Source organism: Camellia sinensis, chromosome 7 (assembly GCF_055761805.1).
Source record: "Camellia sinensis isolate YWXY chromosome 7, ASM5576180v1, whole genome shotgun sequence".
NCBI lineage: Eukaryota > Viridiplantae > Streptophyta > Magnoliopsida > Ericales > Theaceae > Camellia > Camellia sinensis.
Window position 1 is genome coordinate 48,153,743 of NC_138967.1, and position 12,308 is coordinate 48,166,050.

The 12,308-nt window shown below is 37.3% G+C and overlaps 2 protein-coding genes across 5 annotated transcripts in view; both read left to right on the top strand.

Annotated features, from left to right (window-relative positions):
* Window positions 1-8,505, top strand: part of LOC114301357 (protein PHR1-LIKE 3) — a 29,678-nt gene extending 21,173 nt beyond the window's left edge. For 2 of the 3 annotated variants that reach the window (XM_082877838.1, XM_082877839.1), the window contains 5 exons: window positions 2,009-2,085; window positions 5,383-5,437; window positions 6,002-6,077; window positions 6,239-6,308; window positions 7,758-8,505. In XM_082877838.1, coding sequence (XP_082733964.1) covers window positions 2,009-2,085; window positions 5,383-5,437; window positions 6,002-6,077; window positions 6,239-6,308; window positions 7,758-8,177 — 698 coding nt within the window. In that variant the 3' untranslated portion in view covers window positions 8,178-8,505. Of the gene's footprint in view, window positions 1-2,008; window positions 2,086-5,382; window positions 5,438-6,001; window positions 6,078-6,238; window positions 6,309-7,757 lie in introns of those variants that run through there. The other variant, XR_014335267.1, reaches the window with a different exon arrangement.
* A 1,148-nt stretch (window positions 8,506-9,653) lies between these two features.
* LOC114301360 (putative calcium-binding protein CML22) lies at window positions 9,654-12,308 on the top strand. 2 transcript variants are annotated; one of them, XM_028246325.2, is made up of 5 exons: window positions 9,654-9,963; window positions 11,132-11,371; window positions 11,463-11,665; window positions 11,776-11,950; window positions 12,054-12,308. In XM_028246325.2, exons 1-5 carry the CDS (start codon window positions 9,924-9,926, stop codon window positions 12,065-12,067), a joined length of 672 nt encoding a protein of 223 aa, XP_028102126.2. In that variant the 5' UTR covers window positions 9,654-9,923; the 3' UTR covers window positions 12,068-12,308. The 2 variants fall into 2 exon arrangements, with proteins under 2 accessions (XP_028102126.2, XP_082733966.1); XM_082877840.1 differs by lacking the exon at window positions 12,054-12,308 and having other exon boundaries at window positions 9,788-9,963; window positions 11,776-12,044.

A 12,308-nucleotide genomic window follows, 5' to 3' on the forward strand; every position in this document is an offset into this window, starting at 1 on the left:
ATTTTAAAGGTACGGAAAAGATGCTGCTATCAGATATAGCAAAAGAGTTAAAACCAGTGATGATCATATCATCCACATACAGTAATAACACAACAAATCTAGTAGAGGTGTGAAGAAGAAATAAATTAGAGTCTTGGGCACAAGGATGAAACCCAAGCTTAGTAACAGCAGTCTGAAAGCGATTATACCAAGCATGAGGAGACTGCTTTAGACCATATAGAGCACGCCGAATGCGACAAACCTGTCAAGAGGAATGGTAAAGGCCAGGGGGCGGACGCATGTAAATCTCCTCAGTGGGATGGCCATTAAGAAAAACATTTTTAACATCCATCTGATAAAGAGGCTAAGAACGAACAGCAGCGACAGAGATCAAAGTACGGACAGTAGTCATCTTGGCAATAGGAGCAAATGTCTCCTTATAATCAATACCATACTCCTGTTAGAAATCTTTGACAGCCAAACGAGCTTTGTAGCGCTCAAGAGAATCATCATAATGAGTCTTGACTTTGTAGACCCATTTGCAACCAACCAGATTCTTACCAGCAGGCAAATGAACCAACTCCCAAGTACTAGTTTTCTTATAAAGCAAACAATTCATTCTCCATAACTTGAACACAAGGAGGATTTTGACAGGCCTCCTTGTAAGACTGAGGTTCTGAAAAAGAGTGAATGGTAGACAAAAAAATGCGATAGGAAGTAGAAAAACATGTATTAGACCAACCCAACCTGTTTGGGGGATGACGCGTTCGAGTAGGATATCGGTGTGTAGCAGGATTAGAGTCGTCTGAAGCAGGAGGATCAGCAGCAAGGGCAGAGACAATCGATGGAGGAGGAGTCTTGCGACAAGAATAAACTAACAACAGAGGAGGAGAAGAAACCGAAGGAGGAGAAAATGGAACAAGCTAAGGAGGAACTATGGAGATGTACTTATCAGATGGAACCTCAGAAGGAAACGAATCAATATAAACCAAATATTCTTTGGAAACTGGGGCGGTGAAAGGAAGAAGTTGAAAGTAAGGTAGATGTTCGAGAAAAGAAACATGATGGGAGAAATAAAGATGACGGGAAATAGGGTTGTAACACCATTAGACTGAGGTTTTGAAAAAGAGTGAATAGTAGACAAAAAAATACGATAGGAAGTAGAAAAACATGTATTAGACCAACCCAACCTGCTTGGAGGATGACGCGCTCGAGTAGGATATCAGTGTGCACCAGGATTAGAGTTGTCAAAAACAGAAGGATCAGCAGCAAGGGCAGAGACAACAGGTGGAGGAGGAGCCTTGTGACAAGAATAAACTAACAATGGAGGAGGAGAAGCAGCTGGAGGAGAAAATGGAACAAGTTCAGGAGGAACTGTGGAGATGTACTCATCAGACGGGACCTCAGAAGGAAATGGATCAATATAAACCAAATCCTCTTTGGAAACTGGGGCAGTGAGAGGAGGAAGCTGAACGTAAGGTAGACGTTTAAGAAAAGAAACATGAAGGGAGACATAAAGACGCCGGGAAACAGGATTGTAACACCGATAGTCTTTTTGAGTAGGACTATAATCCAAAAAGACACAGAAGATAGACCGGACACTAAGTTTGGTCTTATCTTTGCGGGGAAGGACAAAACAGGTAGACCTAAACACGCAAAGGAGGAAGTAGTTAGGAATTTAGGAGAACAAAGCCTCATAAGGAGACCAGCTAGAAAGAAGGGGAGTAGGCATGCGGTTGAGAAGAAAAATAGCAGTAAGAGTTACCTCTCACCAAAATGGAGCCGGAACTGAGGCAGAGAGAAGAAGAGACCTAGCTGCCTCAAAGAGATGACAGTGTTTATGCTCGGCTTGACCAATCCAACCGCATGTAGGAAACAAATAAACCTAAACCAATCTTAAATGGGAAACAATATTCACATAATATACACTATACTAATATTATTCTCACACTCTCATGATTAATTCTTTCTAAAATTATATATTGGTGTAGTGAGCTAATTTTGAATTTTATTTTAATGTGAATTGCAGAAGCAACACCTAAGACAATTATGAGAACAATGGGGGTAAAGGGTCTTACCCTTTATCACTTGAAATCACATCTTCAGGTTTGTTGTTTCCAATTTTTTTGTGTGCATATAATTTGATATTGTTCTCTAGTTTTGTTTGTTTGACATGCTCACATGTCAAACCTCCTTCCCATGACCCTACCTATTCACAAGCACAAAGGAAAATATGTTAGAATTTCCCATCACCTACCACCACTACCACCTCACCTACTCCACTAAACCTAACCCACTACACCACTCCATCTCCACTTCACATCTCCTATATATAGGAATCAATGTAAACATCAGAAAATACACAACATATATCAATCAATAATACATCAATTTTAACATGGTATCAGAGCAAGGTTAAGAATCTAATATTTTTCGCTTCACCGGCGGGCGGCAACCTCGCCTTGGCCGCCCGCCAGACCTCAACCTAGTCCGCTAGAATTTTCTACACGTACCTTCACTCTCCTGAAACCACCGCCGTCTACAGCAGCGAAGCTCTCAACAATGGCTGCTCCGAGAGTCTCGATCGTCTTCGCAGCTCTAATCCTCTCGTTGCTGATGTATTTGGCCGAGTCAAGAAGCGACTCAAACCCGGTGTACATGCCGTGCGCGGACACCACGATCCAGAAGTCCGACGGGTTCAGCTTCGGGATCGCGTTCTCGGCTAGGGGTAACTTCTTCGTCAACACATCGGTCTGCTTCGCTGCAGTGGGCTGCTCACCGGAGTTGTTGAACGTTGTCCGTGGTGGTTACGAGCATTATGTGGTGGTTCTGCAACATTTGAGTTTTGGATGGTTATGGAAGATGTTATTTGCGGTGGGCTTTGTTTCATGGGTGGTTGTGCAATACCGTGTAGGTATGTGTACAACTGGTTTTGTTGTATGGTATTGAACTTTCCAGCCGAAAGTTGTTCAAAAGATTGTTTTGTGTCTTCTGCAAAGATGTCTAGTCCGTGGGAATTTGTTCTCAACGTGGGGCCCTCCATTCTTTTTCCAGTGGGTGAGGTTCAAACAATTCGTTAGTTATATATATATATATTTTATTAAAAAAAAAAAAAAAAAAAAAAAAAACAATCCACCGTCCAAATTTTATTTTTTTATTATAAAGCTCTCGACATGCATTTCTTCTCTCCCTCTCGGGTAGACTTATGCACATGGGCTCTTTCTTTCTCCACTTTATCACATGGATTGTCCCCTCTCTCTCTTTCATTTGATTTCAAACTTTATTATTTTTTATTTCTTTTCTTCAATTCATTTTTAATTTTTTTTTTACATACCCAACTTTCTTTATTTTCTATCTATATATCTATCTCTTTTTATTATACTATATTATCCCAACACAATACTCTCTCGTTTTGATTTCCCATCTATTCTCATTATTTCTTTCTTTTTTTATTTTTTTCTTTCACTTTATTTTTATTTTTTTTTTTCATTATTATTATTATTTTTATTTTTTATTTATATATAAAAAAAAAAAAACAACAACAACAACAACAAAGGAAGAAGCTGCACTGCACCCCAAACTCATTTTATTTATGTCGGGGCTCACCCCGATCACCATTTTCCACCACAAAAAAAAAAAAAAAAAAAAAAAAAAAAAAAAAAACAAAAAAACAAAAAAACAAAACAAAACAAAACCAACACAAATCGGAACAGTGGGATTTTTCTTCTCTACTCTGCCGCCGGTCTCTTCTTCTTGCCTCCGTCTTGAGCGGCCCTTGACGGTGTTGCCTCCGTGCTTCCCAGACCACCAAGCAAGTTGCTTTCTCCCTGCTCCTCCACTACAGTATATGGAGGACCTCCGAATCGGAACATAACGGTGGCCTTCCGCTTCAGCTCCTTATTTTCTACTTTCAGCATACTTATCTCTGTTCGCGCATCCTTATACATGCGTTGGAGCAGAGCCAGTTGGGCGTTTAAATGCTGCACCTCATTTGTCCTACTCTGCAGCCGGTGCGACAAGTTTGTGACCGCAGTCATGGTTTCTACGCATGACTTCAATGTATACTGATTGGCCTCAATATCAGTTTGCACCGCCATTTTTTGCTCCACAGACCGCATCGGAAAGTTCAACGGAGCAAAACCAGGGGTGTTTGGTTGCGGTTCACTGGCCACCGCACCAGTTATCTCTCTTGTTGACTCGTTGAGGTCGGGAAAGAGAGTGAGTAGACCACGGGATGAAGAGGCCATATTCTGGGTAGCTGAACGGGAAGACGAGGCCATGTTTTGGGTTGCTAAGTGTTTCAGACGGTTAATGTCCGAAAGGGTTGTTACAGAGTGTTTCAGATGTTACAGATTGTTTCAGGGTTTACAGCTCTTAGAGACCAGCTCTCAGAGAACGAGGAAGTTTCAACTAGTTTGTTCTGCCTCAGCCTCAGCCTCCGCTTCGGTTTATAAAGACCATGATGAAGAGGCAGCCACGCGTATCGCGCGCCACTTGACGCCAGACGACACACGGGCGCGCCAGCCACGGCACTCACGTGCCTCGCCATCATGTTCGGCACATCTTTTTATGACTTGGGCTCGCCTTTTGATGGCACACCTTTTTATGGATTGAGCACGCCTTTTGATGGCACGCCTTTTGATAAATTGGGCACACCTTTTGAGGGTGCGACTTTTTAAGAGTCCGACAAGACTCTGTAAACTGTCCCGACATAGATTCCGGTTAGTTTCTACAAGGGTCCGACAAGACTTTGTAAACTGTCCCGACATAGATTCCGGTTAGTTTCTACAAGGGTCCAGCAAGACTCCGTAAACTGTCACAACAACTGTCACAACATTGTCTGCTACAACGGTCCGACATGACCCCATAAACTGTCTTCTACAACGGTCCGACATGACCCCATAAACTGTCTGCTACATCGGTCTGACACGACCATACCGTGTCTCCTATTCTGTTTTATTTTATTTATCAGTTTATTTTTCTGTTTTGTTCCTCTCTCCAAACTCAAGTTGGTTAGTTTCTATCCTCCTTGAGTTTGCGGGGGGCTGTTAGAATTTCCCATCACCTACCACCACTACCACCTCACCTACTCCACTAAACCTAACCCACTACACCACTCCATCTCCACTTCACATCTCCTATATATAGGAATCAATGTAAACATCAGAAAATACACAACATATATCAATCAATAATACATCAATTTTAACAAAATACGAGAAAAAGAAAAGACTCTTTGAGCTTTCCTATTGGAAGGGGTTGAACATTTGAATACCAATTTGAACCAATCTTTTTCAGATTCATTTCTGTTGATTTGTTACTAGCTTTGCTCATTTGCTGACTCTATAGATAACAATCTTTAACGGATTCACAGGCGTAGTATTTGGTGTCTCATTTTTGCAGAAATATCGTTTGGGGAAGCAATCTTGCAAGGAGTTACCTGACAGCTCTAAAGATGGTATCAACCTTGTGCTCACTATAATGCTTAGTAGTTTGTACATTGTGTTATTGATAAACCATATGAAATTTAGCCCATCTACTACATTTGTATGTTGAATTTAAGGTGATCTTCAAATCAAGCTAATAAAAATAAGATAGAACTACTTGAAAATTTAAATGCACACAAATGTGACAGCACAGAAATCCACCTAAAATTGGAAATGTCTAGGCATAAAATATGAAAATCCTTAGCATGGGGTACCTAAACTTGTACTTGGAACATGAAGTTTCATGAAGAGGCTATGGAATTATTTGGTATTCTTTTTCTGCATACAATCTTCTGACCTGTCATCTCCTCCAGTGCATAACCTGAGAATCCTAATTTCCATTAAGTTCATATCTTGAAGGTCTGGTTTTGGGGTGTGTGTGGTGTATGTGGGATATGAGGGAGCATGTCGTTGAAGAGAGGAAGCAGATGAATATCTGATGCATCAGGGAGTGAAAACAATGGATGTTTCATGACATTAGTATTAGTAGTTGAAATTCTTATTGATTCATCGCTATTGTGTAATTGGAATTGCAGCGTCTTGCATTGCTGAGAGTCAAGACACTGGTTCATGTACATCATCATCATCAAAACTAGCTCAAGATTTAAATGAGTATGTTACACACTTTTTCCTTCTGTTTTAAATTTTAATTTTTAGCATGTCCAAGACACATAAGCACTGAAGCCGAGCAGTAATTCCTTTCTTCTTTTTGCCACGAAAGTTTGTCTAATTGCTTGCCATCACATTTTGCTGCTTTTGCATCTTTTAAACAGTGGCTTCCAGGTTACTGAGGCTTTGCGAGTACAGATGGAGGTCCAGCGAAGATTGCATGAACAGCTGGAGGTTAATTTCTTGCTTATGTGTGTGTTCCTTAAATATCAGCTTATTGACTTCGACGCAAGGTCTCTTTTGTTGGTTCTATATTTGCTTCTAGAAAGTGTTTTTCCCACAGACAACATGGGTTCATGGTAATCTTGAAACCATTAGTTACAAAAAAATAAAATAAAATAAAAAGAAGAAGAAAAAGAAAAGAAAAAACCGTTGTTGCCACAAGCCACCCCACATACAGTAGTTAACAAAACAAAGTCACCTTAACTGAAACAATGAATTACCCATGCGATATTTATTTATGAGTGATGCTATATATACATGGTCTCATTTCTCACCTCATCGTCTGAGTCTCATACTCAAGGCAGTGGGGCCCACATTAAATGTATACATGTAAGGGGGTTCATTTGCTTGTGTCTAGGAGTAAGGAAATGAGGTGAGAAGTAGAACTGTGTGGCATTTTTGTTTTGTTTTGTTTTTTTTTAGACTGGATAAAAACCATGGTGAGATGAAGAAAGATTTCCCTTTGACAATAGAAAAATATACACAAACATATATATAAAATGCAATTTATTGGAATTTAATTGAGTGGTACTACGAACACCGGAAATCTCGATTACCCAAGTCACCGATGTGACACAATGTTTCCATCTATAGATGATGTTTGCATGTATAGATATGTGAACATTTCTCTCACATCAGTAATTTTGGTGTTTCCAGTTTTTCGGTGTCCGTATACTTTTCCATTTCATTTTTAGTACTTCATTAGCTCCATCTCCAAAAAGTGATGATTTATTTATTTATTTATTTTTATTTTAGTAGTATTATTTTTAATATTTTTAAAAAAAGGAGTCCATTCCTATTGAAAAACATTACACATGCTTTATAGTGAAAGAAAAAAGTCTGTGTGTACAGTTTGGTCTTATGGAGTTTTTAGAATAGTGAAGACTTCCAATGGTCCTGGAATTGCACTTTGTTTTCTTATTTATGACATTGTAAAACTGAGCTCACCTTGTTACTTGATGCTCAATCTGGCAATAAAAATGCAGTTGTCACCGTGTTTTTTGCCTCAAAAGGGTTTTTCTAAAGTTTTTTTAATTGTTTTTATTTATTTTTAACCTGTATGCCCTTCTCTTAGCAAATTAAGAGACAAGAAAAAAAGAAAAAAGAAAATCCATAAATAGGAGCTTCATGATCTCATTAAGGCAAATAAGAGTGAAAATATCGTCTTGGCACAAAACTCAAAGTCGTCATTTTCAATCACGAGATTCAATGGTGACTTAACAGAGGATATCTGTGTCAATCTCAATGAACTTTTAATTTCAAAAATCCATGTTGGGGCTACGTGTAATTTTCTCAGAAACCTCAGGTGCAATAGAATTTCCGTGAATGAGTTTATTTTTCGATTGGATTATAAATTTATTATTGTAAAGAAGCTTATCATTACGATTCTACTGGAACCAGGTTCAGCGTCGTCTCCAAATTCGGATTGAAGCACAAGGCAAGTACTTGCAGTCAATCCTCGAGAAAGCTTGTAAAGCTCTGAATGACCAGGCTGCTGCAACTGCTGGGCTTGAAGCAGCCAGAGAAGAGCTCTCAGAACTGGCGATCAAGGTTTCAAATGACTGTAATGGGATGGTCCCAGTTGAGACCCTAAAAATGTCTTCTCTCTCCCAACTTGCCGTGTCTATAGAAAACAAGATTGCTTCTAATCTGCCTGCTCGGTTCGGCAACTGCTCTGTTGACAGTTGCTTGACCTCAAATGTAAGTCCCGTTTCTCCAATGGGTAGTGTGGCTTCTCAGGCGGTGGCTGCACTGAAAAAGAGACCACGGCCCTTGTTTAGCAATGGCGATTCCATCCCTTTGGAGTGGACGAACTGCTGAGAAATAAACTTTTAATTTTCTCTTTTCTTTGGTTTATTGTTTTCATCTAGTTGATCTAAACGAGGAGTCGAGTCCGGTGTTTCCAACTGCAACATCAGTGGTTTGTATATTCTCAAAGCTGATAATTTGTGTATGGGGAGACCTTTTAAAGTCAATTTCAAGTTGCATCTCATACAGCGGTGGACATTTGAAAGCTCTTTCTTTAGTTTGCAATGCATTGAGGGTTATAACGCAGATTAAAGATAGATGTGATCTTTGGTAAATACAATTAGGATACCTTTTAACTTTCTGTGTTGAGCAATTAAATTGTCAGTTGACTTGGAAAAAATGTCATTAGCAGAATATTTGGCTTGTGAATGTGTCCTTCGGTGGGTGTTTGTTTATTTTGTCAAATTTCGAGTATCTTGGGATTATTGAATAATTAATTTCTAATGTTTGTTTCCAGTTTTTTGAAAACACTTTTTAGAAGATTCTACTTTCTTATTTTTTAATTTTTTTTTTGTTTTTACTGAATTTTTTTTTAATATTTTAAGTATTTTTTTTAAAAAAATTTTAGACACCCATAATATAAATACATTTAAAAAGTATAATTTTCATAAAAAAAATCATTAGAAAATTTATTAAATATCAAAAATACAAATTTTTATTTTTGAAAATTCAGTATATTTTTCGTATTTTTGTGTATTTATTAATTTTTTAAAATAATTTTTTACAAATATTTTACTTATATATATATATATATATATCTAAGTAAGATGTATCTAAAAAAAAAAATGATTAAAATTTTAAAAATATTTCCTAAAAATAAAAAAAAAACACGAAAACAAAAATACATTTTTAGAAAATTAAATTTAGAAAACTGAAACTAAACACATTGGTGTTCCAGGACTATTAGGTCAAATGTTCGAGTGCATGTGGAAGAAATGTTCTTTCAAATTTTATGTGGTGGATCATAGCTTTGGATAGAAAAAATAAAAAGTTAGACAATATGAATGAAATATAAGTTAAATGTTTCCTTTATTTTTCTCTTTATTTATTTATTATTTTTTTCCTTCTATTTTTAAAATCCAAATCTATCATCCAAATGATGTGGTAAGGTGGTCACTGATCATAATTTGTGACTTTCTATTTTGTTTTGTTTTGTTTTGTTTTTATTTATATTTTTGCTGAGCATCGTTATCTATTAAAATGGTATAGTTAACAAATAAATTTCAAGGTGCTTGTGCTTTAATAATTGTATTGACCCACCAAGACTTGCAAATCTCGAACCAGTCAAAGCATTCTTCTCCAATTAGATCAACTTTATGTATTGCAAACCATTTTTGGCAATAATTTTAAGGATCATGAAAAATTATAAGTAAAATGTATTGTAAACATTTTGAAGATGATCTATTATGAGTCGTAAATAAAATGAATCTTGTCTACGTATTTAAATTTTAAATAAAATTTTAAGTATTTTGTCTGAATATGTAACAGAATTGCCATTTCTAAAAGCCAAACAAGTACAATAGTTAAGAGAGAATGTTCTCAAAGCAATCTTCCACTTGAAAGAAAGAGAGAGATTTCAATTCAAAGCCATAATGCTTAAAGGCATTTCCACTTCACTTTGCCAAAAGGCCCTGAACCCATTTCCCTTTTACTTTTCCTTTGCTTGCCCTCCTTCATGTCATATTCAATGTTAGTCCCACACACACACACACAGATATACAGACCCATGTATATAAATGTTTGAAGGAATACTCAGCTATGTCATCTCTCACACCAGAAACCATGAAAGATTCATTGGGTAAGTCTTTGTTTCTTCATCTCTTTTAATTTATTAACCTTGTTTTCTCAACACTGCCATTAGAACATACATATCTCTGAAACTTACAATCTCATTATTTCAAATATGAGTACCCACTTAAGTTAAAGCTATCAATTTGTAGATGTTTGTTATTGCACAGATCATTCTGTTCCTTCTTATATGTATTAGCTTGCCATCATATAATTAATATATAAGAGAACCCTATTGCTGATTTTTGTAGCAAATGATTTTTACAGTTTTAACAATGTGTTTCATCATGTAATAGGATTTTGGGTACTTGATTGATCTGATCAAAGTTGGATTGGCTATCTTTTTTCCATCTTCTTCAGTAATATGCTACACTTCTAGTTATTTGGGAAAATATCAAATAAAGTTTTTCTTACTCATAAAATGTCCATTTGGCACCTGTAGGGGTAACAAATCATAGCCTACTTGATGACCGGCCACCAGGTGTTCGTAATCTACAAAAGAAACCATTGTTATTGCCTAACTGTTAGTCGGGCGGGAGCACTTTGATGCTCAAGTCAATCCACGATCCTCGAGAAGGGATCAATGGATATTCCTAGAGTAAAGAGTGTATAATGAATGGTGGTTTGTCTTAACTTATGGGGTAGGTGCATGTATTATAGAACTTTTCTTAGTAATCAAGTATGTCTAGATGCTTCTTAGAATATTCTTTGGAATATCCCTTCTAAAAGTAAATAAATTATTCTCCTTTGGTCATACTTGTCATTTCATTTCATGCCACATGCCACATGCTAGCCAGACCTAACCAATAAGATCATACCATGTAGGGTGAGGTGGGCTCTATGTTCATTTGAGCTAATTTCTACCCTCTTCCTTTGCCTCTCATCTTCCATTCTCTTTGAGCTAAGGAGTGGAAGCTTTTTGCTGTTGCTCTGATAGATGACATATATTGCCGCTTTGGTGGAATGACATATGGGTGCTGAGCATTGCCGCCTAGCTACTTTTAGGATGCATTTGTTTTTCCCACTTTAAGGGAAATATGTATGCAGTCTTAGCCCATTATAAGACCAGACAAATTGTTTCATGCTGCTTGTTAGTGTGAAAACAAATCACACTCCAAATTTGATCTTGTTTATTGTGCTTAAATTCAGTTTGTTTGTTGGGTTTTTTTGTTCTTAAGGCCCGTCTCACACTAGCCCTGCTCTGAAGTCATTGTCCAACAAAGTAGGAGGTATACTCTGCTGTCATAATTCGCAAAACAAGTACAAGAGGTTAGACACTAAGCTCGAAAAGAAAATGATGGAAGTTAAGAGAAGTCCATTTGGAAATAACAATTTCAGATCAATCAATGGCATAATCATGAGGTTCCCTCAGATCAAAGAGGGATTGAAAGACATCCGAGGTGTCTTTGAACAGTGCGGTGAGTTTCACAAGGTTGCTTTCCTTGCAAAAAAAATATTTTGATGGAGCAATGTTACAAACTGATCAATCTCTCTGTTAACTCTAAACAGATGAAGATTCTAATGGAACTATTGACCTTGAGGAACTCAAGAAATGCTTACAGAAATTGCAACTCCATCTTACAGAGAAGGAAATTGATGATCTTTTTCACTCGTGTGACGTAGATGGGAGTGAAGGGATACAATTCAAAGAGTTTATTGTTCTTTTGTGTCTCATTTATCTCCTAATGGATCACTTGAACTCTCCTCACACTGTAAACACAATTAACTCATAACATGTTTTTTTTTTCAATTGCAAAGTTCACTTGTTTAGGTCAACATTTATTGCCAATTCACTATTCTTATCGTGTGGATGTTTTTTAAGACATCAAAGACGGGATCGCCACAGCTTGAAGCCACGTTTGATACTATAATCGAAGCATTCTTGTTTCTTGACACAAATGGTGATGGAAAGCTGAACAAGAAAGACATGGTCAAAGCACTAAATGGGGATTCTCCTCTGGAGATTTCCCCAGCACACGTTACAAGGACTCGATTTGGTATCACCGACATCTTTTTCCATGCTGCTTTGTAGTAAATCTGTGGTTGCATTGCCTTAAAGTTATTTACCCTTATCTTAGTAATTGCACTGTATGAATGCAGAAGAAACGGACTAGGAAAGAAAGGGGAAGGTTAGCTTCAGAGAGTTCCTTTTTGCTTTGATCAATTGGGTTGGAATCGATGCTGATGATGAGATTCTTGTAGCAGAAAGTTAAACGGAGTCAAATTAACTATAAATTGTCTAAAGTACATTACTTAAACATGCTGTTGTGCAGATATTGTACCATTCATACTCTATATTACTGTAGAATTCTGAACAATTTCTCTGACTAATGGTAAGTTCTTTTTATTCCTGAA

Coding starts and splice junctions, on each gene's coding strand:
- LOC114301360 (XM_082877840.1), top strand. CDS start 9,924: ATGTCATCTCTCACACCAGAAACCATGAAAGATTCATTGG. Junction 9,964..11,131: donor AACCATGAAAGATTCATTGG/GTAAGTCTTTGT, acceptor TTTGTTCTTAAG/GCCCGTCTCACACTAGCCCT. Junction 11,666..11,775: donor ACTTGAACTCTCCTCACACT/GTAAACACAATT, acceptor ATGTTTTTTAAG/ACATCAAAGACGGGATCGCC.